Source organism: Myodes glareolus, chromosome 6 (genome assembly GCF_982192425.1).
Source record: "Myodes glareolus chromosome 6, mMyoGla1.1, whole genome shotgun sequence".
NCBI lineage: Eukaryota > Metazoa > Chordata > Mammalia > Rodentia > Cricetidae > Myodes > Myodes glareolus.
In genome coordinates, this window is record NC_142031.1 from 57,607,627 (window position 1) to 57,630,445 (window position 22,819).

The 22,819-nt window shown below is 45.7% G+C and overlaps 1 protein-coding gene across 8 annotated transcripts in view; it reads left to right on the top strand.

Moving 5' to 3' along the window:
- The first annotated feature begins 14,821 nt into the window (after nucleotides 1-14,821).
- Atp6v1c2 (ATPase H+ transporting V1 subunit C2) overlaps nucleotides 14,822-22,819 on the top strand; it is a 37,834-nt gene continuing 29,836 nt past the window's right edge. For 5 of the 8 annotated variants that reach the window (XM_085690840.2, XM_085690842.2, XM_085690843.2 and 2 more), the window contains exons 1-3: nucleotides 15,312-15,456; nucleotides 16,548-16,689; nucleotides 18,872-18,939. In XM_085690840.2, the coding sequence (XP_085546966.2) occupies nucleotides 16,561-16,689; nucleotides 18,872-18,939 (197 nt within the window). In that variant the 5' untranslated portion in view covers nucleotides 15,312-15,456; nucleotides 16,548-16,560. Of the gene's footprint in view, nucleotides 14,902-15,310; nucleotides 15,457-16,547; nucleotides 16,690-18,871; nucleotides 18,940-22,819 lie in introns of those variants that run through there. The other 3 variants (XM_087907232.1, XR_015002325.2, XM_085690841.2) reach the window with 3 other exon arrangements.

Consider the following 22,819-nt stretch of genomic DNA (forward strand, 5'->3'; position numbering starts at 1 on the left):
GAGGGAGATGAGAAGGCAAGTGGGTAGGAGAAAAAAGATATTGTTATTATTGGCCCTATGAATGGGGCTAGCCGTGGAAAGGATCATTAACTGTCAGAAAAGAATGTGACAGAGAAATGCTTTGGTTCTAAAGGTGAGGCACGGATGAATAAGTGAGACATGAGAGCAGATATGCCTTTTAAAACCAGATTTTATTTGGTTGGTGTTCTTTTGAGCCAGGAGAGTTGGTACCAATGGTAGCGTTCCAGGAGCTAGTGCCGGTGTTGGCATTGTCTGGAGGGCCCCTTATAAGTTGGTCTTGGCCCAGACAGCAGGAGTGACCAGTAAAATGTGCTTGAAAATGGGTGGGGTTAAAATAGACTCTGGAGACTTAGTTTTTTACCAGACCAGATTTCTTGATAAAGCAGTAGAACTTTTTCAGGAACCTGCAGGTATCTATCTGGAAGACAACTGGAACAGGAATATTTTAGAAGACAATTAAAGGGAATTGGGAACTCTGTTTCTTTTAAGATACGTTTGAAACCTGTTAATCCTGGACTTTGAAGCCTATGAAAGAGGCACACCTGTCTGTATTTTTAGCAGGAAAGTTAACAAATGAAGTAATGATTTACCTGTACCTTAAGTCATCAAATGCTATTAGATCTAAGAGGGATAAATGAGCAGAAATGAGACTGTGTTTTTAGCTACACAGGCCGTCCCAGTCTCTCTGTGGTCTTTGGAGAACACCAGCCTTACAAAGCAGTACTTGCCATTAGCTGCTGAGTCCAAGAAGCTCAAAGATTTTACTGTGGGGGGGAAGGATTTAGTCTACCTGTCTTGGTAGGATGAGATGATTGACCCCCCCCCCAGTGTAGTGTCCAGGAAGCTGATGAGGTGGAAGGCCACTTTTTGCTGTGTGAATGACTTTGCCATACCTAAAGGCAAGCCTCCAAGTGGAAGGTCTTTTATAACCATGTATTTTCTTGAAGGAGCTATAGGATGCTACAGGAGCTGGCATGTCTCTGTGTTAGAAGCTCTTTTGTTAAATGCCATACTCTCAGATCTGTAAAGGTACTTGAGAATTGGGTACCATTACCTGTTAGTTATATTTAAATTAGACATATATGTTAAATTTGGACATGTTATTTTACCCAATTAGTTATAGTTTACCAATGCTAATAAATGTAAGAAGATTAAAAGGAATATTTTAGTAAGTTAAAGAATTTTGGAGGTGGAATGTCTCCTTGGTAGGTCCAAAATGGATTTGTTGTAGAACATCTCAGCATGACCAGATTAATGCCAGAAATGGAGACAAACAATAAACAGCTAGAGTAGTGGGGAGGGGGAGCGCGGAAGGGGAGTGGGAGTGGGAGCACAGCATCCAGAAACCATGGGCTTATGGGGCCTTGTTTGTTTTACAGTAAGGTGTTAGATAGTCCCAATTTAAAAGGATTTTTATAAAAGGCAGCTCAAGGGCATTTGGAGATCAGGCCTTGAGTTGCAAGTGACCATTTTTACAAGTCTATGCCAAGTCTCAGGTCTCAAAGCCTCCCACAGTGTGTCCACTATGATAAGACTCTTGAGTCAAAAAACAGAGGGGTGTGAGAATTTTGTGGAGGACATCTCTGTCCACCTAAACCCCATGACGGTGGCGAGAACACCCAGCAAGTTAGGAATCTGGCATGAACAGGGCTTCAACAGACTGCTTGACAAAAGAATGGACCCAAGGCCCTATGGGCATGTACTTGAAAAAGGGGAACTCACCCAGACAAAGCCAAATCTTAGCCTGGTGGAGAGCATGGGCGAGAAGAGCGTTTTCCAACATGTAGCCCTGGGCCAGTGGAAAAAACAGCCCATCTTGGTGGAACCTCCAGATATAAAGGGTTTTTTCATCTATAAGCCTCTCCACCGATGCAGTAATCCATCAGACCAACTCAAACTGAATTAGAAAAAGCCCAGGCTTAATGGATGCCAGCACTCCCAGGAGGACCTCTGGGAAAACACAGAGGGGAAGAAGAACCAGAGAGATCACATGTTTGTTTTCTGGGGGACAGTTTAAATAGCCTGTGGGAGTGCTCTTGACCCTTTCTGGGGAGGGGGTCTCCATTTGGTGGGCTTTCTTCAAGGTGGAGTTTAGACTAAAGCAACTCCCAGGGGAGAGGGCTTGAAATGGAACTTTTCACTCAAACATTCCAAAGTGAATGTCAAGGCCTGGGGTGACGCTTCCAACCAAACAGGTGGAGATGGAGAAGAGGCATAGTGTACATGAAGAGTGGAGGGGGTATGGAAGGGTGAGAATACAATGGGCAGGAGAAATTCCGTGTAACTTATTTATGAGCTATATCAAAGACTGGACATGATTTCAAATCAAAAGCTTAAAGGAGATGAGTGAATACAGAGTTATGATCCCCTAGCCGCAGGCAGCTTGCCCGATAGCAGTGTCAACCCATGAAACAAAGCAAATTAAGGTAACATGCTTGGGAAAACCTACAAAGGAAGGGTGAACTTGGGTCCTACTTGGTCTGGGATGATTAGTGGTCCTTTGGTGGCCTCAAGGTGGAAAGGGAGGCCAACAGTGGGTAAGGGTGCTTACTCTGCACACATGAGGACTTGAACTTGAATCCCCAGCACCCATGTGGGAAACCAAGCAAGGCTATGTATACTGGTAACCCTGGGGGAATGGAGATAGGCAGATCTCAAGAACTCCCTGGCCAGCCAGCCTCACTGACACAGTGACCTTGTGGTTCAGTGAGAGACCATATCACGGTCATAATCTGAGAATGGCATAGAAAAGCGGCCAATGTCGTGCTCTGCTTTCTGCATGAGTATGTAACACTCACAGGTACTGTATACATGCATCATGCACACACAACACACAGAGAAGAGAAAAGACAAAGCTGTGGGTTGGAGAGTGGGGAACAGGATAGAAAATGGTGAGAGCCTACAAGTTCTGTACAATAAATGTACAGCTGACAGATCTAGAAGACAAATCCACGGGAATGTATACTCCATATGGAGAAACCGACTTGCAGAACTTCGGGAACACCTGCCCTTTGGATAGTCATTGTCAGTTCTGTAGAAATCTTGTGAAATCATGGCATTTCTCCCTTCCATAGTGGGATTCATCCCAGAATACCCCAACAGTGTATAAATCATTCTGTAAACTTGACGTTTCCTGTATGTCAACTGCATACCTTTTCTCACACCGTGGAGCCCTGGTGTGAAAGCATTAACTTACCCAAATCTTTGTTCTCATAGTCAAATCTACATAAAGCTAGTCTTCTGCAACTATCTTGATTGACAGGACTCATAGACAAGAAAGGAGCGCTAAGCAGGAGGCACTGAGCAGAGAGACGGTATGTCTGTTCTTAGTGATAAACAGGTCTGGGTGGCCCTGAATTCTCTAGTAGCAGACTCAGAAAGGTGTAATCTACTGTCCTTTTTTGCTCTAACCTAACAAGTTATTAATATTCTGAATTTCCCCTTAACCTTGGTTTCACTTAACATGAGCATAGCCCAGGAAATTAACTGTGTATGCCTTTACCCCTAGAGATTCAGGAAAAAGGCTTGAGTCACTAAACCAGCCCCAGAGAAAGAAATTCCTTCTCAACTGGGTTCTGGCAGACACCCAGCTAGAGCTGGAAGCAAAGTCTCCAAAGAGATTCCTTTTAATTCAGCCCGCTAGGCACTAATGCAAATCAAGCACCTTGCCTTTTTCCCCAACTAGGTTATTATGGTTACCAAGGCTGTGTTCCCTACCACAGGGAAAGGACCGGAAGTGTGCAGAAAGCGCAACAGTGCTCCTGCTTTTTTCTACAATTATTAATCATAAACTTCTAGCTTAACTAGTTACACTTTTAAAATGTCATCAGTGCATGAAAACTTAGAATTTTGTATTGATTCTTAATTAACCCTCCCGGTATCTGCTGGGGAGCTTCCCAGCCACAGCCCCTCTGAGAGGCAGCGTGCCTCCTTGCCAGGCCCACCCAGCTTCTGTGATTCTGTGAAATGCATGCTTGCTACCTGTGTGTGGGTATATAACCTGGAACCGTGTGGGATGGGAGCACAGCGAGCAACGGCGAAGGGGAAACGTCAAGAAAGCACTGGAGAGAGTATAGGAAGAATAAATGAAACATAGTAAGAAGATTTATGTGAGCTAATTTATTTACCCTCAGATATCCCTAGCCAGTTTCGCCTACTATAGTGATCCTTCTGAACCCTGAGAGGTTTAGTGGGCTTAACCCCAGCATAAACCTCGATAAGAACATAGGTAATTTCTTAGCTCTACTTGTTGAGAATAAGGAGGTGACATTTAGCTGTAACAGGAGTGCTCCAGCAGCTCCGACATGGCTTACCATTGCCCACAAAAATGGTCCTTAACCTCACTCACTTTGGTTTTCTTTCTTTTTTTAATTTTTCTTTTTTTTTCCTGATTGATGCTTTTGAGACAGGGTATGGCTTCCTCTACCTCAGAACTCAGACCTTGAAGCCAGGGACCTTTTGTCTTCACTATGGTTCTTCAGGGTCTAGTTAATCTTCCAAGTGAGCGGCTGGATTGGTGAATGACGGGCATGCATTATGTGTACACCAGGGCCTACTCAGGATCCCCAAAAGAAGAGAGGAAAGAAAGGAAGGTGCAAATGAGAACCAAGAGGAGGCAAAGGATCCAGGAGGGATGGAGCTCCTCAAGGTAGTGTGTGCTAAGAACTCGCCTTCCTCCACTGCTGAGTGTGAACACGCATTTTATTTTCCTTAGTTCCTGGGCAAATGTCGGGCACAGCTTACTGGTTACTTCTGCATTCTGTGACCGAAGTACCCAACAGAAAGAACTTAATCAGGGAGGACTTGTTTGGATTCATGGTTTCAGAGATGGAGCAGAGAAACCTGCATCCTGGCAGTTTCACTGATTCCCTGGGTGCCTTCAAGGTTCTCAGGTTGGCAATAAGATCAACCATCACTGGTCCTTTTGTCAGCCTGCATCCAAACATGACTTTTTATAGCATTCCACTGTGATCACCCCCAAGGCTGTATATCTGTCTTGTAATGCAAAACTCTATTTTCAGTTCATCTCAAACAATTCCCATAATCTTTACAGTTCCATTACTCAAAAGCCCAAGTCTGGGGCTGCCTCAGCTAAGAAAGGCACTTGCTACGCAGCCTGACAACCAGAGTTTGGTTCCCCAGAACTCATGCGGTAGAGAGGAGAGCCTCTGACGTCCATACACATGGTACACTCACCACCCAACCTGACAACCAGAGGTTGATGTACTCTCACCTCCACGTACATGGTACACTAATGCCCACATTCCTACAAACACATAAATAAAATAGAAAAACAAGCAGCAACAAAACCAACTAAATGAAGTCCAATGTCTCTTCTGAGACTCAAGGCAGCATTGACTATAAACTCCTGTACAAAAAAACAAAAAAACAAAAACACAACCCAAAATTTACATACTCCCAACATACAATAGGGCAATGTAAATGTTCCCATCCCAAACAAGAAGAATGGGGACAAAGGAAGAAATACTTTGATTAAAGAAAGACCAAAACTTGAAAAACAAATGCTAACTCCTATAGCTCCATGTCTCGCCCTACTAGGCCACATGGTGTCATGATGTGACTTCTGATTCTAGCCATGTGGTCTCGCCACTTACAGAGCATATGCCCTTCCCTTCAGGCAGGATCAACTCATTTCCTGTGGTTTTATTGTCCTGTGTCCCTGGAATTCCCAGCATTTCCAAGTCTCCATTTCAGCTTAGGCTTCACATCCACATGTCCTCTTGGGAACTGCTCTTAGGATCCTGAATGTCACATGCTGCCTGGCCTTCAGGCCTTCCTTTGAAATAGAGGTAGAATTCTCCGTGACCTCATAACTCATGAATTTTGCATGTTCGCAAAACAAGCATTATATGGATGATAGAATTGTCTGCCAGAATTTCAATGGACCTCACTAGAGTTTCCTCTGAGCCCTGAGTGGCTAACCATTGGGAAAAGCTCCCAAAGGCAGTTCAGTGTGAACAGCACCCCCAAATCTCCCAGCTCAGAATCTTCTGTTTCATACCCATGAACCTGCAGTAGGTTGGGGTCTAAAGTGGCAATTCTTAAGGTACCCTCAAAGTGTTTTTCCTTTTGTCTCAATGCAACTTCACTGATTTCATTTTGTTTCTTTCACAACCCTGCTCCCTTGTCTATAACTTCATCCTTTTTTTAGTCAAACTGCTAGGTTTTAAAAATACTTATTTGTTTAGTTTGAGTGTGTGCGTGTGCACGCGCATGTGTGTATGGGTGAGAATGTCTCACTGTGCGTGTGTGGAGCTCAGAGGCAATAAGTTCTCTCCTTCCATCATGTGGGTCCTGAGAATTGCTCAAGTTTTTAGGCTTGGCAGCGAGCGCCTTTACCCAGTGATCCATCCTGCCAGCCTCATACTGCAGTTTTAAAGACCTTTCTGTTCTTGGACTGGAGAGAGATTTTAGTAGGCATCCACCAATGTCCAGTAGCTCACAACTGCCAGTAACTCCAGCTCTAGGTGATTTGACGCCCTCTTCTGGCTTCTGGAAGCCTCAAACTCACTCCGTAGGCAAGGATGACCTTCAACTAACGACCCCTCCCCCTGTTTCCACCTTCTGAGTGCTGAGGTTATAGTCACGCACCACACCACACCCTTGTTTTATACAGTGCTACCAGTGTGCTAGGCTGAGATACATTCCCAGCGGCTGTACTTTAAAATTCAGCCCCACAAAGCCTCCAGACACAGATAAAATGTAGCTAAAATTTTTGTTAGAATGTAACGTGAGTGGGCTCTGGGCTGTTCCTAATGCAGCAATCATTTCCACATGAACCTTCACAAGCTTCCTTTATGTCTGTGCTTCTGTCTTCTGAGATACCAGCCATTTCGATGCTTACAGTATTTCAGGACTTCTCCAGTCTGCATCTCCTAACCTTTTCAAGTCCCCACTTCAAACGGTTCCAAAGGCTCAAGAACCACATGGGTAGGTTTAGTCACAGCGGCCACCGGACACTGGCTACTGATTTTCTTATGCGTGCATGACTGTCACTGGAGTGCTGAGAGCAATGTGAAGGGAGGAGGGGCCTGTTTCTGTGTTTTTGTTTTTTCCTTTGGTCAACAGTTTCAGACACTTCAGTCCATCATGGTGGGGAAGGCGTGGCAATAGAACTGCTCACATCATGGCAGCAAGATAAGAGAAAAGGGAGAGACAGGAAGGGGCCTGAGCAGGATTATCTCCCCCAAGGGAGTGCCGAGCAGGGATCTACATCCTCTAACTAGGCCCCACTTCCTACTTTTATCCCAACAATGCCATTGGATTATGAATCCATGCAAAATTAATCCATTCATTAGGCCTACTTGTCTTTAGACACTTCACCATAGATACCTAGTGTTTGGTTAAAAGCATCACTTCAGCTCCCTAACATCCCTTTATACAAAGAGTCTGGAATGTTTAGTTGGGGGCTTCACCCCAGGCCCCTGGCATTCATTTTTTGGAATGTTGGGCGGAAAACTCCATTCTAAGCTCCCTCCCCGGGGAGTTACCTCAGTCCAAACTCCACCTCCAAGAAAGCACACCAAATGGTGACCTTTCCCTAGGGAAAAGTCAAGACCACTCTCACAGGCTGTTTAAACTGCCTCCCCCCCCCCCCCCCAGTGAACATGTGGTCTCTCAGTTTTCCGTGATCTTTTGGTTCTCTGTTCCCCTTTCTGTGTTTTCCGGGGGGGGGGGGGGTCGGGCAAGAGGTGGGGAGGCACCAGGAATGTTGTCATTAAACCTGGGCATCTTCTAATTCGGTCTAATTTGGCCTGATTGGGATTATTTGCATTGGCAGAGAGATTTGTTGGCCAGGAAGAATATTTAACACCTAGCAGTGTGCTTCACTAGTGTCCTAGGCTTCCCAAATCCAATCAAGCTGACAGTTAAGAATAAAGACGAGGGGGGATGGAGAGATGACTCAGAGGTTAAGAGCACTGCCTGCTCTTCCAGAGGACCTGAGTTTAATTCCCAGCAACCACATGGTGGCTCACAACCATCTGTAATGGGGTCTGGTGCCCTCTTCTGGTCTGCAGGCATACACGCAGACAGAATATTGTATATATAATAAATAAATAAATATTTTAAAAAAAGAATAAAGACGAGGGTCTGGAGAGATGGCACAATGCTTAAAATCGCATAGTGATCCAATGTGGAAAGGTGTGTGTGTGTGTGTGTGTGTGTGTGTGTGTGTGTGTGTGGTAGCACACATGTCTTTGATCCCAGCGCTTGGGAAGCAAGAAGCAGGCAGATCTCTGAGTTTGAGGTCAGCCTGGTCTACATATTGACAGCTGAGGCTCTATAGAGAGACCCTGTCTCAAAGCATGCGCTGCTCTTGCAGATGTCCTGAGTTCAGTTTCCAGCACCCATGTTGGTTTGCTTACAACCACGTGATATTGCAGCTTCAGGAGGATCTGATGCCCTCTTTTGGCCTCCACAGGTATCTGCATTTATGTATACATATCCATACCCAGACATGTATATATACACTTAAGTAAAATAAAGTCTTTTTAAAAAGAAGTACTAGGTGCTGGAGAGAGGGGCTCAGCAGTTGAGAGCACTGGCTGCTCTTTCATAGGACCCAGGTTCAATTCCCAGCACCTACATGGTGGCTCAACCTGTCTGTAACTCCAGTTCCAGGGGATCTGACACCCTTACACAGACATACATGCAATCAAAACACTAATGAACATAAAATAATAATTAAAAAATATAAGTACTAGCCAGACAATGGTGGCACATGCCTTTAATCCCAGCACTTGTGGGGCAGAGGCAGGCGGATCTCTGTGAGTTCCAAGACAGTCAGGACTGTTACACAGAGAAACCCTATCTCGAAAAACATAACAAGAAGTACTGATAATAGGTGCTTATTATCTTCCACATTTGAGAACCCATTTCAAAAGTCCGCTAAAGTCGCTGGGTGCTGGTAGCACATGCCTTTAATTCAGTACTTGGGAGGTAGACGCAGGTGGATCTCAGTGAGTTCAAGGCCAGCCTAGTCTACAAAAGTGAGCTTCAGGCCAGCTAGGACTGTTACATAGAGAAACCTGTCTCAAAAAAACAAAGTCTAATAAAGTCAAGAGAATTAGTGAGTGTGTGTAAAAACTGGCACATAACTGCAGACAAAGTAAGTAAGTAGTTCTTTGGACAGGGCCTCAGAGGGGCGTTTTAGCTCTTTCTGTGTGTGTGTGTGTGTGAGAGAGGTGGTTTTTCAAGATGGTTTCTCTGTTTAGTCCTGGCTGTCCTGAAACTCACTTTGTAGACCAGGCTGACCTTGAACTCACAGAGATCTGCCTGCCTCTGTCTCCCAAGTGCTGGGATTAAAGGTGTGCTCCACCACCGCCCTGAATATTTTAGCTTTTGTAGAATAACAGGGACTTGGAGGTTGAAAGATGAATGCCAGGCCCCAGGTGACCCGCCATCTGTGCTCAGGCCGGAGAGAGCCCTTAATCTCCTTGAGCCTGCTTCCTCATCTGTGAAACGAGGATCACGGCATGTCTTGATTATTTATACTTCATTTGTATGCAGGTAGCACTTCTTACCTGGCGTTCAGCATTCATACCTTCGAGAGCTGGGGCTGCTCACGATTCCGTCGCCACGCCTGCGCTGCTCTGTTGTAGTTAGAAATGCTGAATTATTTTTGCACGTCTCAAACGTGAGGGAGGGAAACATGTTAGATGGGGATCTGAGGGAAGGAACCCATTGACAATTGGGGAAAAGAAGTCACAAGACTCTCCAACAAAAAGTGATGTTGAACCTGGGGATATGGCTCCGTGGTAGCGCTATGCCCAACAAAATGAGTCCCCAAGTTCAGTCCCCAGTACTGGAGGAAAAGATGAAGTGACACCAGGCATGGTGGCTCCCACCTTTAATTGTAACACCTGAGGGGCAGAGGAAGGAGGCAGCCTGGTGAATATAGTGAGTTCAAAGCCAACTGGAGCTACAAACGAAACAGCAACAACAAATGGCCTCGGTATGTAATGCCTTTCCTAAAACATAAAGAGGTTTTGGCTGAAAGAGAAGCTCTAGACCAAAGGTGAGTCCTTGTGCTTTCACACAACCAGTGTGTCACACGAAGCATGGAGGGCACTGCTGGGTTTATAAGAAGAGTGAGCAGTGAGGGGACTGTGACTCAGGTGTTCCTGTCAGAAATGTGCATCTCTCTTACAGTTCCCACGAGAGGCAGAAAATGTGGGCGTCGCCAAACTCCTTTTCCAAGTGGGAAATCTGAACCGCAGTGTGGGTAAGCAGTTTATCCGATTGTCTGATTCCAGATTTTTTTTTTTACCAGATCTGTTTCCAGATTTTTTTTTACCAGATCCACTCTTGTGGGACAGTCCCACGCCCATTTTCTCCACCAAAGAGTGGACAAGAAAAATCCTTCTGAGGTTCTCAGTAAAACCTAGAAAAGCCCACAAGCCCACCGAGACACAGTTCTGTCTCTGTGTGTTTGTAAAGAACATCCTCAGATCTCAGATGCATGCCTGTATGAGGAAATAAAGAAGTCCCCAGGCCTGCCATCTGGGAGTGGCCAGAGAACAACAGACTAAATAGGCCAGCCTTGTCCTTCTGGTTCCCAAACCTGAAGGGACTGTTTGATCTTGCGCAGACTTTAGCTGGCTCAATGCATGATCCTTGCCAACATTTCAGGAGTAGCTCACGAAATCCAAATTCATAGCAGACTGGAGATGAACAAGGTGGGCAACTCTGTGAACACATTGAAATGACTTGGGAATAGGTAGGAAGCCACCGTGTCCACAAATCCCCGTGCATCCTGAGCATGTTGTTAAAGCAGTGGCCATGAACTTTCAGTGCTTTAGTAGTAGAGATCAGATACTCTGGGGATGTATGGGGAAGGGGAGAAGAAAGGGACCATGGCAGGCACAGAAGAGAAACACTTTGCTTGTAGAGCGGAAAGCCTATGCTTTTAACCTCTTTGTGTAACAAGGAAGCGAGACCCAGGGCCCTTAGCTGGCTTCTTATTTCTCTGTTAAAGTGATAGGGAAACTAATGGATATAGATGTGGTTGCCCTTGAAAACTCCAAGTCGAGCCTCTTGGGCAACACTCACACCCTCACCACCACACACACCGATAGATATATAAGTTCTCTGACAACTCAAAGCCTCAAGATTCTCCCCCCGAAACAAACACACCCATATATATAAGTTCTCTGACAAGTCTTCCTTATTTGCTTTGAAATCTGACTCAAGTTCTGATGATAAGTGCTGCTGACACTGATTGTCCTTCACTGAGAAGATACATACGTTAATTTTTAAGTCTTTAGAAAAAAATCTATCAACAAGGCTCATGCAATAGCTCAGTCTGAGAACTGCCTGTCTTGCAAGCCTGAGGACCTGAGCTTAATTCCCAGAACATACATTTTTTTTAAAAAATGTCTATTGCAGTATCACACTTTTGTAACCTCAGCACTGGGCAGTTGGAGATGGAAGGATCCTGAGGGCTCCCTGACCCCTGAATCAGGGATGAGTCTGCTCAGAAACCAAAGGGATGGCACCCGAAGATGACATCAAAGGTTGATCTCTGGCCTCTGTAAATACCTGCATATACATGAGAACACCTGTTCTACACATACACACACACACACACACACACACACACACACAGAGAGAGAGAGAGAGAGAGAGAGAGAGAGAGAGAGAGAGAGAATAATCAATAACAGGATGCTAGACTTTATGCACAACATATAAACTTAATCATACAAAAGTCTACATTTGTATATATGAATATGTATTAAAACTAACAATTTACATGTCAACAGTGATGATTTTTAGACACAGGACTATAGAGTAGTTTTAACTTCTTTATTTTTTTAAACATTTTTGGAGACAGGGTCAGGTTACATAGCCCAGGTGTACCTGAATTTGCTATCCTGTTGCGTAAACCTTGCTATTAATGCTATTATAAGCAGGTACTACCTTGTCCAACTTCCAAATTCTTCATAATAAGCACTGAAGTGTCTTTGTAAGCAGAAGAAAGGTTACATAGAAAAAGTCAAGTTATCTTTGAAAGCAGCAGGTATTTCCACCGTAAATGTAGATGTTGAACAAGAAATTGACAATAGGGCTGGAGAGTTGGGCCCGTGGTGTGGAGCACCTGTGATGTAGAGCACTGGTCTCTTCCAGAAGACCCAGGTTCAATTCCCAGCACCTCGTGGTGGCTAACTACCATCTGTAGTACCCTAAACCCAAGGACGCTGCACGTGAGTGGTGCAGACACGGCTGCGAGTAAAACATCCATACGTGTAAAATAAAAGCAAATACATCTTAGAAAGAAATTGACTGGGTAGTGGTGGTGCACACCTTTAATACCAGCATTTGGGAGGCTGAGGCAGGTGGATCCCAGTGAATTAGAGACCAGCATGGTCTACAAAGCAAGTTCCAGGACAGCCAGGACTGTTAATCAGAGGAAACCCTATCTCAAAAAACAAAAAGCAAAAAGAGAAAAAAGAAAAAAAGAGGAAGGAGGGAGGGAATAAAGAAAGAAAAAAGAAAGAAAGAAAGAAAGAAAGAAAGAAAGAAAGGAAGGAAGGAAGGAAGAGAAAGGGAGAGCGAGAGAGAGAAACAGTAAAAGACTAGGAGTTCGGATTTTGAGTGGAAATGTGTGGAAGAACACAGAACTCAACAGTTCTTCACTGTTTTCTCCATCAGTGTTCCCAGAGTTATTTGACTTTAAATCGTATTTATACATGTATGCATAGATGTGTATCTAAGGTAGGGCCTCACTGTGAAGTCCAGGATGACCTAGATCTCAAAGTACTCCTGTCTCAGCCTCCCGAGCACTAGGGTCACAGGCGTGTACTACCACAGACAGTTTGAATGACTTACTGGTTTATTTATTTTGAAGTGCTGGGAATTAAAACCAGGGCCTCAGACATACCATGAAAATGTTCTGCCACTCCGTAACCTCCCAGTCGTGTCTTGACTCTTAAATAGCAACACAAACTTGAAGAAATCAGATTTATAGAAAGAATGGTGTCATAAGCAAAGTCAAAGACACTTCTAAGCATAGTCTTGGGAAAGCCAACACTGGAAGGGATGACATGGTCCTATGGTCTGGCTGGCAGGCAAGTGTGAGATATACTCCAGATCAGCAGCCAGAGTTCTGTTTGCAGCTCTCCCATTAACGGAGCCACTCATCGAACTCCTTTGACTGTCTCCCTTCCCTTGACTTTCAATGTGATCTGGGCCTGGGTCTATCATATTGGTTTCTCTGGAAAAATAAATGGAATGATTCAAAGTCCAAGACTGAGACCACCAGTGTTCAAGCAGGCTGCTCCTTTCCTGGTCTAGGCCCTTAGCCTCCATGTGCACACGGCGTTTCCTCATCCCTCGGTTTCAGGTGTCCTCCCTCGGGACATGTTGCAAGGACTGACTAATGCCCAGCAGTGTCTCAACACAGTGATGTGCACTGCAGGTGCTGGGAGCTCCAGGGTCACAATGCATCACAGTGAGATCAGTCACCTTGACCTTAAACCACACTTGTTGCCACCTGGACTTCCCACCACCACACGTCACAGCAAGTCTCAGACCACGTCAAGTTCTCTCCATTCACGTGAGTGGATTAATACAGCTGGTCTGATAGTGTGGAGAGAAGAGCCCTTTCTTAAGGCAGTAGCAAACACCTTCAACAACCCTCTTAGATCATCTCTCCCAGAAACCCCTGAAATCATTGCCTGCAGGACTGCTCAGCTCCCTCTTTTTGGCCCTAGAAATGAATTCTTAGGGACGTGTCTTGTTTTTGTTTTTATTTTTTTAAAGATTTATTTATTTATTATGCATACAGGCCAGAAGAGGGCACCAGATCTCATTACAGATGGTTGCAAGCCACCATGTGGTTGCTGGGAATTGAATTCAGGACCTCTGGAAGAGCAGCCAATGCTCTTAACATCTGAGCTATCTCTCCAGCCTCCTGTTTTTATTTTATTTTATTTTATTTTGAGACAGGGTTTTTACTGTATATCCCTGACTGGTCTGGAACACACTAGGTAGGTTAACCTAGCCTCAAACTCACAGAGGTCTGCTTGCCTCTTCCTCCCCAGTGCTGGGATTAAAGGTGTGCATCACTATGTCTGACTCCTGCTTTTACATTCATGGGTTAATTTTTGGGGTTTCCTTTCTAGTTTCAAATATTTTTGTAGATTTATTTATTCATTCATATTCATTCTCTCTCTCTCTCTCTCTCTCTCTCTCTCTCTCTCTCTCTCTCTGTCTCTGTCTCTGTGGTATGCACTCTCCCAAGGTATTCCTGTAGAGATCAAAGGACAACTTTTGGGAGTCAGTTCTCTCCTTCCACTATGTGGATTCTGGCGTCAAACTCAGGTCATCAGGTTTGGTGGCAAGCGTTTCCATCTGTGGAGCCATCTCATGACTCCACTTTCTGATTTCAGAGAGAATATATACTTAAGCCTTGTAGACCCCACCACCTACCTACCTACCTACCTATCTAATTTCGCTGGGAACTAAAATGAACTTTGGGCTGGGTTAGTAAGAGCTCATTAGTCACACTGAAATCCTATGCAACTTTCCCCCCATATTCTTTTTTTTTTTTTTTTTTTTTTTTCCTGTCCTAGGGATGGAACCCAGGGCCTTGCACCTGTTAGGCAAGCAGTCCACTTGAGTTCGATCCCTCAGCACAATTCCAACAGCGTTAGATCCCCCTCTGTGTGGGTGATATGAGATGGGTGTTGCCTGAGCAACTTGGAGCAGGCAGGCGCCCACGCTGACGGTAGAGGAGCCACTCCTCCCTACAGGTGTGTGTGCGTTTGTGTGTTGAAAAACATCTGTGAACCTGTTGCGCTGCTTTCCGTGGGTTAGCCTGGACTCTCGTGCATGAACCTTGAAGAAACCCTGGAGCAGGTGATTTCCGTGAATACCTAGCCAGGCTGCGGTGGGGTGGGAGTGGGGGGTGGAGGCTGCAGCCCAGGGGACCTTCTGGGAATCCCTTCCTGTTGCCGCCTCGCTAAGGTGTCGCTATTAGCGCCATCGGGTAAGGCTCTCAGCTACCCCACAACTCCAGACTGAGCCCTCGTGCGGAAGAGACGTTGGACACCTTACACACACACACACACACACACACACACACACACACACACACACACACACACACGTCGACTAGCGCTCTTCTGTACCCTGTCTGTACACATATCCTGTCCGGAGCTTGCTCTGCGGGTCGCGGGTCCCCAGCAGCGCCACAACAACAGGGACACCTAGGGAGGCGGGCAGCCCGTATGCAAATGTCCGAGGGGCCTAGGATTGCCCCTCCCGCTGGGATAAAAGGCGGGGCGGGGCGCGCACCGGACTATTGAAGCCGCTGCCTCCCGGGAGCCGGCCGTGCGCTCCGGCCGAGCCTCCCGCCCTGCGTACCCGTCCCCGCGTGTCGTCTACAGTCCAGACAATCTCCCGCTGCTCCTGGTAAGGACGCGTGGTTGAGTAGTAACAAGAGTAAGGAGTGGGGAGTGAACTGCTGAGACAACCAGGGGCGACACCGACATACCACCCTCATCGGGTCTGCACCTCCTTGCGTCCTCGCGGCCCGGGTGTGCACCTTCTTTATGGGAACGTGGGAAGCCGGCGCCCACGCCTCACTGTCCCCGGCTTAGCAGGTGGCATCTCCCCAGGAGCTGCGCATTAGACAGTTTGTCCCCAGGCGATGTACAGTCAGGTCGGAAAGAACAGCATTTGGTTTGTGCAAGGTTAGCAGGGACGCAGGGACGCGCAGGGTCTCAGGTCGGTATGAGGTGGAGGTAGAGAGAAAAGGGCTCTGCGGGGGCTCACGCTATCCCGTGGTGATTCTCCAGTTTTCTGTAGACGTCACAGGACCGGATGCACCAGGGAGGTGACAGGAGAGGAGAACCCGCCAAGGGGGAAGGTGTGGATGTACACACGTTTGAATGAGCAGAGCAAATCGAGGCCCCTGCACCCCTATGCAACGTTGAAACTGCTGGTTGTGCCGGCCCAGCAAGCTACCTGGCCCCACAGAGAGCCTTCTTTCTCTGCAGAAAAAAAAAAAAAAAAAAGACTAGTAACCCTTTGAAAAGCTCCTTTGAAGTTAGTTGTTTCTACAGCTAATTCCAATCAAAACCAGCTGAGATCTGGGGCTTGACCTGATGTTATACTGTGAAAAATCCCTTGTCTCCCATCTCCATCCACCCTTTCTGGATTCCATAAAATACAGCATGTAAAGATGGAAAGTGTCTTCATGCACCGGAGCCGGGGAGTGTAAGGAAGCAGTCTGGGATCAATCAGAGCACCTATGGTGGGTGGGCCATGAGACTTCCCTGTGGGGTGCAGACAGAATGCATAGGGGGCAGATAGGTGTCCTCAAAACTGCTGAAAATGCAAAAGAAGGTCAAAGCCCAGGCATGACAAACAGAAAGGCGGCAGGGCCCAGAGAGGATTAATTCTGAGGTAAGGAAGGGTGAAGTAGACACCTGACACATCTCCGCTCCTGTTTCTGTTTGTGTGCATTTTGTCTTGGTGCCCGCTGGTAACCGGATAACCAGAAGACTTAGAAACATGTCCGAGTTTTGGCTCATTTCGGCTCCTGGTGATAAGGAAAACTTACAAGCTCTGGAGAGGATGAACAATGTAACCTCAAAGTCCAACCTGTCCCATAACACCAAGTTCGCCATCCCCGACTTCAAGGTAAGAGCCTCAGAGGAGGGAGGGGTTATGAATTGGAGGAGGGCAGGGATTTCTGAGCAAGAAGGCAAATTCCTCAGAAACCAAGGAGAGCAGAAGTTAAGTAAGGCAAATGTAGGAATGGTAAAGATAAATAAAAATAAACTTGAGCCAGAGGATGAACAGAGGTGAGGGCAGGGGTGTCAATGGGACTTTCTGCCACAGCCCCAGATGGATTGTGGCCCCTTGGGACTTGAAGCCACAGGTAAGCATGAATAGGGCAGGCCACGGTGGATAGAGTGTGGATGGGAAGTGGAAGGGATCCTTGGGAGTGGCTCCTGCAGTGTTCCTGTATTGTCTGCGGTATCTAAACAGACCCACGGCATAGCTAAAGGTGTGGTTTGGGAGCCCTGCAGCTCTGATGGTTTTCATGATTTAGAGGGAGTTCAGGAAGTCCAGGACCTCTGATTCTGCTGGAGGGGAGAAAGAGGATGCAGTGAGGCTTCAAATGGGGGATCCTGAGAGGGCTCTTGTGGTGGATGGGGAGGTTAGGATGAAACAAATGTTAAAAGATGAACGAGACAGGAGCAATCTTTTTTAAAAAATATTTTGTTTGTATGAGTGTTTTTGTTTGCATCTGTGTTTGTTCACCATGTATGTGCCTGGTGCCTAGGAAGGACAGAAGAGGCCATTAGAGACCTTGTAACTAAGCCACGTGGGTGCTGGGAACGGAACCTGGGTCCTTGGAAGAGCAGCCAGCGCTCTTAACTACTGAGTCATCTCTCTAGCTTCCAGGAATGATCATTTTCAAAAAGTTTAGGTCAGGCCAGGCCAGGCGTGGAGGCTCACATCCATAATCCCTGCACTCTGGAGGCAAAGTAGAGGATAAATTCTAGGCCAGCCTGCTCTACAAAAGAAGTTCCAAGGCTAAATTGTCAGACCCTTTCTCAGAGAGTGGGGGCTGGGAGGAAAGGGAGGGAGGAGGCTTGGGCTACAGTCAGTAGAGTACCTGAGTTCAAGTCCCAACAGCCATGTAAAAAGCTGGGCGTGGGGCTGGAGAGATGGCTCAGAGGTTAAGAGCATTCATTGCCTGCTCTTCCAAAGGTCCTGAGTTCAATTCCCAGCAACCACATGGTGGCTCATAACCATCTGTAATGGGGTCTGGTGCCCTCTTCTGGCCTGCAGGCATACACACAGACAGAATATTGTATACATAATAAATAAAGAAATATTAAAAAAAAAAGCTGGGCGTGCCCACCTGTCATCCTGTACTGAGGAGCAGACCCTTCCTTCCCATGTCTCTGAAAAGACCCTTCAGGAGGTCTGTGGACGCCACATTCATTGTTATACTAAGAAACAGACCCTGAGTCTGAAAAGGCCTGCTACAAACTGAGCTGAGGTCGGGTCATTGGTAGTCCTTCCTGGGAGAGAGAGAGAGATGATGTCGGCTCATTCTGTTGTCATCCTGTCCCAGAAAATGCAATTTTAAAAAATAAGGAAGCAATTTTGGATCCCCAGCATCTATAACAAGTTTTACTGACATGCACTTGTCATCCAGAACTGAGCAAGCAGCGACAGGGTCCCTGTAATCTCAGCCCCAGACAAACAGAGATGGGGCACCTGTAATCCCAGCACTGGGCAAGCAGAGATGGGAGTCCCTGTAATCTCAGCCCCAGACAAGCCAAGATGAGGTCCCTGGTCACCCAGTCTAGCTGAACTGGTGAGCTCCATGTTTCAGTGACTCTGTCTCAAATAACAAGATAGAAAGAAATTGAAGAAAACACCCTATGTTGACTTCTGACCTCTGCATGTATAAGCATCTGCACACATGTGTATACATAGGACATACACACTGACATGTACATACTACATAGATAATAATTAAATTAAAAAGAGGTTTTTGTTGTTTTTTGAGACAGGGTTTCTCCATGTAACAGCTTTGACTGTCCTGGAACTCATTCTGTAGACCAGGGTGGCCTCAAACTCACAGAGATTCACCTGCTCTGCCTCCCATGTGCTAGGATTAAAGGTGTGCACCACCACCGCCCAGCTAAAGAGATAGTTCTTAATCTAAGTGTTTCCCAAAGTGTTTTCACATAGTTTAGTCTGGCTGTTGGCTAAAGATGTCCAACTCAAAGGAAACGAGTCCCTATGTGACTCCTGGCCAGAAAGAACATGAGCTTAATTCCTTTATGGTCTTTTCTAGGTGGGGACCTTGGATTCCCTTGTTGGTCTCTCTGATGAGTTGGGGAAACTTGATACCTTTGCTGAAAGGTAAAACATTTCTTATTTACTATATACAAGTAAGAATTTGACATTGTTGTCAGAGCACACAGCGCTCTTGCTTTGGCCAAACCAAAGTATGGCCTGTCTAAATCTGGTCTCAGAAGCCAGAGGAAAAAACCAGTGGTTTCACCTGGGGATGTTGTGTCAATAGTGCTGGGTCCTTTGGGTCCCTCTTTGGTAGTTTTTTTTTTGAAACAGCTCCTCCTTTCTTCCCTCTTTCCCTTCATCCCTTCCTCCCTCCCTCCCTCTTTCCTCCTCTCCTCTCCTCTCCTCTCCTCTCCTTCCTTTTGTTCTGAGTCTCAGTAAGTTGCCTAGGTTGGCTTTGAACTGTGTAGCAGCCCTGGCTGCCTTTAAACTTCTTCAGCATGCTATGTGCTAGTCAAGGCACCATGTTTGTCTTCAGTTTGTTTTTTAGTAATCTATCTACAAAAGAAAAAATTCAAAACAAAAACAAGGCTACAGAAGGAAAGTTAGCTTTTCTTTGGATCTGTTTGCCTCCTCCCTGACCCCTCATCACCTCATTTCCTCTCTCTTGAAGCTTTGTTATCATAACTTTAGCAGGTGAAGCTTCCAGAGGTAGCCTATGAAAGTACAAGTCAATATGTGTATAGCCTTGTTAGATGCAGGGACACATTGTGCCTGTTGCTTGAGTCCATGAGTTCAAAACCAGCCTACTCAACATAGCAATATCTTTTCTTGTTGGTGTTTGGTTTGGTTTTTCTAAGACAGGGTTTCTCTATAACAGCCTGGGCTGCCTGGAAACCCTTTGCAGACCAGGCTGGCCTTCAATTCACAGGCACTGGCCTGCCTCTGCTTTCCTAGTGTTGGAATTAAAGACATGGGCCACTATGCCCTACTCAACACAGTAAGATTTCTTACCTATTATTTCAGCCCTTGGGAGGCAGGGTCAAAAGGATCCAGAGCTCAGGGTCACCTTCTGCATAACAAACTTGAGATCACCCGGGCTACTTGAGGCTGTCTCACAAATAAAACCGTATATCCTTAGAATAATTTTAGGTAAATAAAATGCATTCTATATGTATGATAACATACATAGTATATCCTGCTCCCCCCCCCACACTTTGCATATTAGTATACCTCAGCGAAAGTTTCATGTTAGCTCACAACTGCCTGTTCGTTTGGTTTTTCTCTCGGTGTGTTACTTTGAGCAGATTTACTTGTCTGTTTATTGTTGGATGATTATGTTTCCAAGTCTTTAGCTTTTGCCAACAGTGCACTAGTGATTGTTTTCGGTATACATGTAGAAGTAATGAAAGTGAAGATACAGACTCAGAGAGTCTATGCACAGGTCCCGATTGCCCCTAGCAGAATTTTGTTGATCCCATTCACACTCTCACCAAAATGGCCTCCAAACTGGATTTTCGGATCCTTGATCTTTTGCTCTATGAGGGAGGTTGGCTTAATATAGCTGGAGGCAATCCTTGTCACTGTAGCTTGCAAAGCTGTGAGAAGAAATTAGTCATGAAGAGAACCACGAGGTAACAGTAGCTACTGCTCTGCTCTCATGAATGAGTGAAGGTGAGAGATGTCATGCCAGTCTTGAAACTGTGAAAGAATATCACCCAGGGAAAAGGAACAGAGTCCCCTGTGTCCACTTCCTTTTGCGGTTGCGCTTTGTGACACAGGGGCCTGGCCGGCCTTCGATAACTCCAGTCCAGCAGATGATGATCTATGCAGAAGCAGAGACCCTGAGAGCAGCCCCCTGCCCGAGACTGCCTCAGGCTTTCAGTTTCCCCACTCCAGGGAGGCTGCAGGGTGAGGTTGTGCAGCCCTGTACAGTGGTCTTGGGAGGCATGGGCTGTTTCCCGCCTGGCTGCAGAAATGGCAGCTCTTCAGCTATTCCTTTTTCTAGACCTCGACACCATTAACTACCCCTGTGCACACACCTTAGCTCCTTCCTCCCTCACTGAAGCCCAGACAGCCCTGAGAACTCTGATGCGGGATGCCTCTGGCTTTGGGGTTATCTTTGTTTGCATTGATAGGCATTCATATTTTGCCCTCTGCATTTTGATTGCTTGCGTCTCCTCGATGGTAATGCAGCATGTGCTTAAGAAACATACAAATATACATGTGCTAGCAGGATGAGGGTCATCCTTGGGAAGCACAGATGCCGCAAAACCATTTTTGAAAGCAGAGACTAGGTGTGGTAAGGCATGAAAGTTTATTCACACCATGTACTTACTGTCTCCGGTTTCCTGGTAGGCATGCATCTCCAGGTATGTTCCTACGGGGGACTAAGGAGAGTTGTGTGCTGTGATCGCCCTCGAGTACAGCCTCATTCAAGGCAGGTGTCTCGCCTTAGGAATCTGTCTGTACTAGAGCTTTGGATAAAAGGAATGGACTCTAGGCATAAATCCTCCAGTCTTTTGGAATGGCCACTCCAATTCTTTGAATAGTACTCAAGTGTTACTAGATAAATACATGCTAGCTGGGCCTGTAAGCCATGCAGCGGGAACCTGTCAGCACTGCCTCTGGCCAGGGGAACAGAGAAGGGACGGTTTTCAAGGTGTATTGTTTCCATATCCTTTTATTATTTATTTACCTGGGCACAAGAGTGTTTTTCCATGCAGCTGCCAGGCTTCTGCTTATGGGAGCTCTGTTTTTAGAAAAGTTTATTCCTTCGCACTGCCTGTGTTAATTTACTCTGTAAATCATTAAAAAAAATTTTTTTTAGAAGCCCATTTATTTTATCATCAAAAGCCTGCTTCCAAATAGTCAAGTCCTTCCCAGATCCTCAGGCTGGTCTGTAGAGCCAGTCGGTATATTGTATTTCACAGGCACGTGGTCCCACACGGCCACTCAGCTGTGCTCCTGGGCTCCTTCGGTACCTTGTTGACTGCCACTCGCCCTTGGGTGGCTTTGCCTTTCCCTTGTGGTCCCATGAAGTTGTCTAAGAGGTGACTGATCAAAGATTGCATCCATGAAGGTGGCTGTCTACACAGCAATGCTAGAGAGTTCTTATCAGGACACCATGAGTGGATGCGGGCTAGAATCCTAGAGTTCTCCAGGCTTCCCATCTCCGGTTGCATGACCTATAACCTAACCCTAACCCTAAAGCTTGCTTTTGCATATAACCCTGTTTCCTTCTTGCTTTCTTTGGGTGCTTTTCTTTGCTTTTTCCAAGAAAGCATATATAATTGCTTGCTTAGTTTAAAAATTTTATTTACTTATTTATTTTGTGTGTGTGCATACATAGGTCAAAGGACAACTGTGGGAACCAATATTTTTTTCTACCATGTGAGCCCCAGGGATGGAATTAGTTTGTCTTGTTTAGCCATCAGCCTCTGTTAATATTTTATTCTTTATTGAAATGCCAAAAGCAATGAATTTTTCCTCTGTATGTTTATGATTTCATAATTTTAATGTGTGTTGTTTTAGTTTAATTTAGGTATTCTGCAATTTTTAATCCTTATATGTTTGAAAAGTTAATTTTTAAAAATGTTATTTCTTCTTTTTTCATTTTTAATTCTTTTGCTGTATTATCAAAGAATGAATTAGGAGCTATTTCTACCTTTGAGAATTTGAAATTTTCCTTGTGATCTGACCTACTGTTGGTTATTTTTAAAAGATTTGTTTTATTATTAATTGTGTGTGTGTGCACACACACGTGCGTGTGTACGTTCGTGTGTGTGTGTGTGTGTGTGTGTGTGCAATGCTTGTGAAAACCAGAAGAGGGCATCATATTCTTAGGAGCTGGACTTATAGGCAGTTGTGAGCCATCTGCAGGGTTGCTAGGACACAAGCTTGAGTCTTCTGTGAGAACAGATAAGCACCCTTCACTGCTGAGCCATCTCTCCTGCCCCTACTCTTGTTTATGAGACAGCCTCCTTATGTAGCTCAGGCTAGC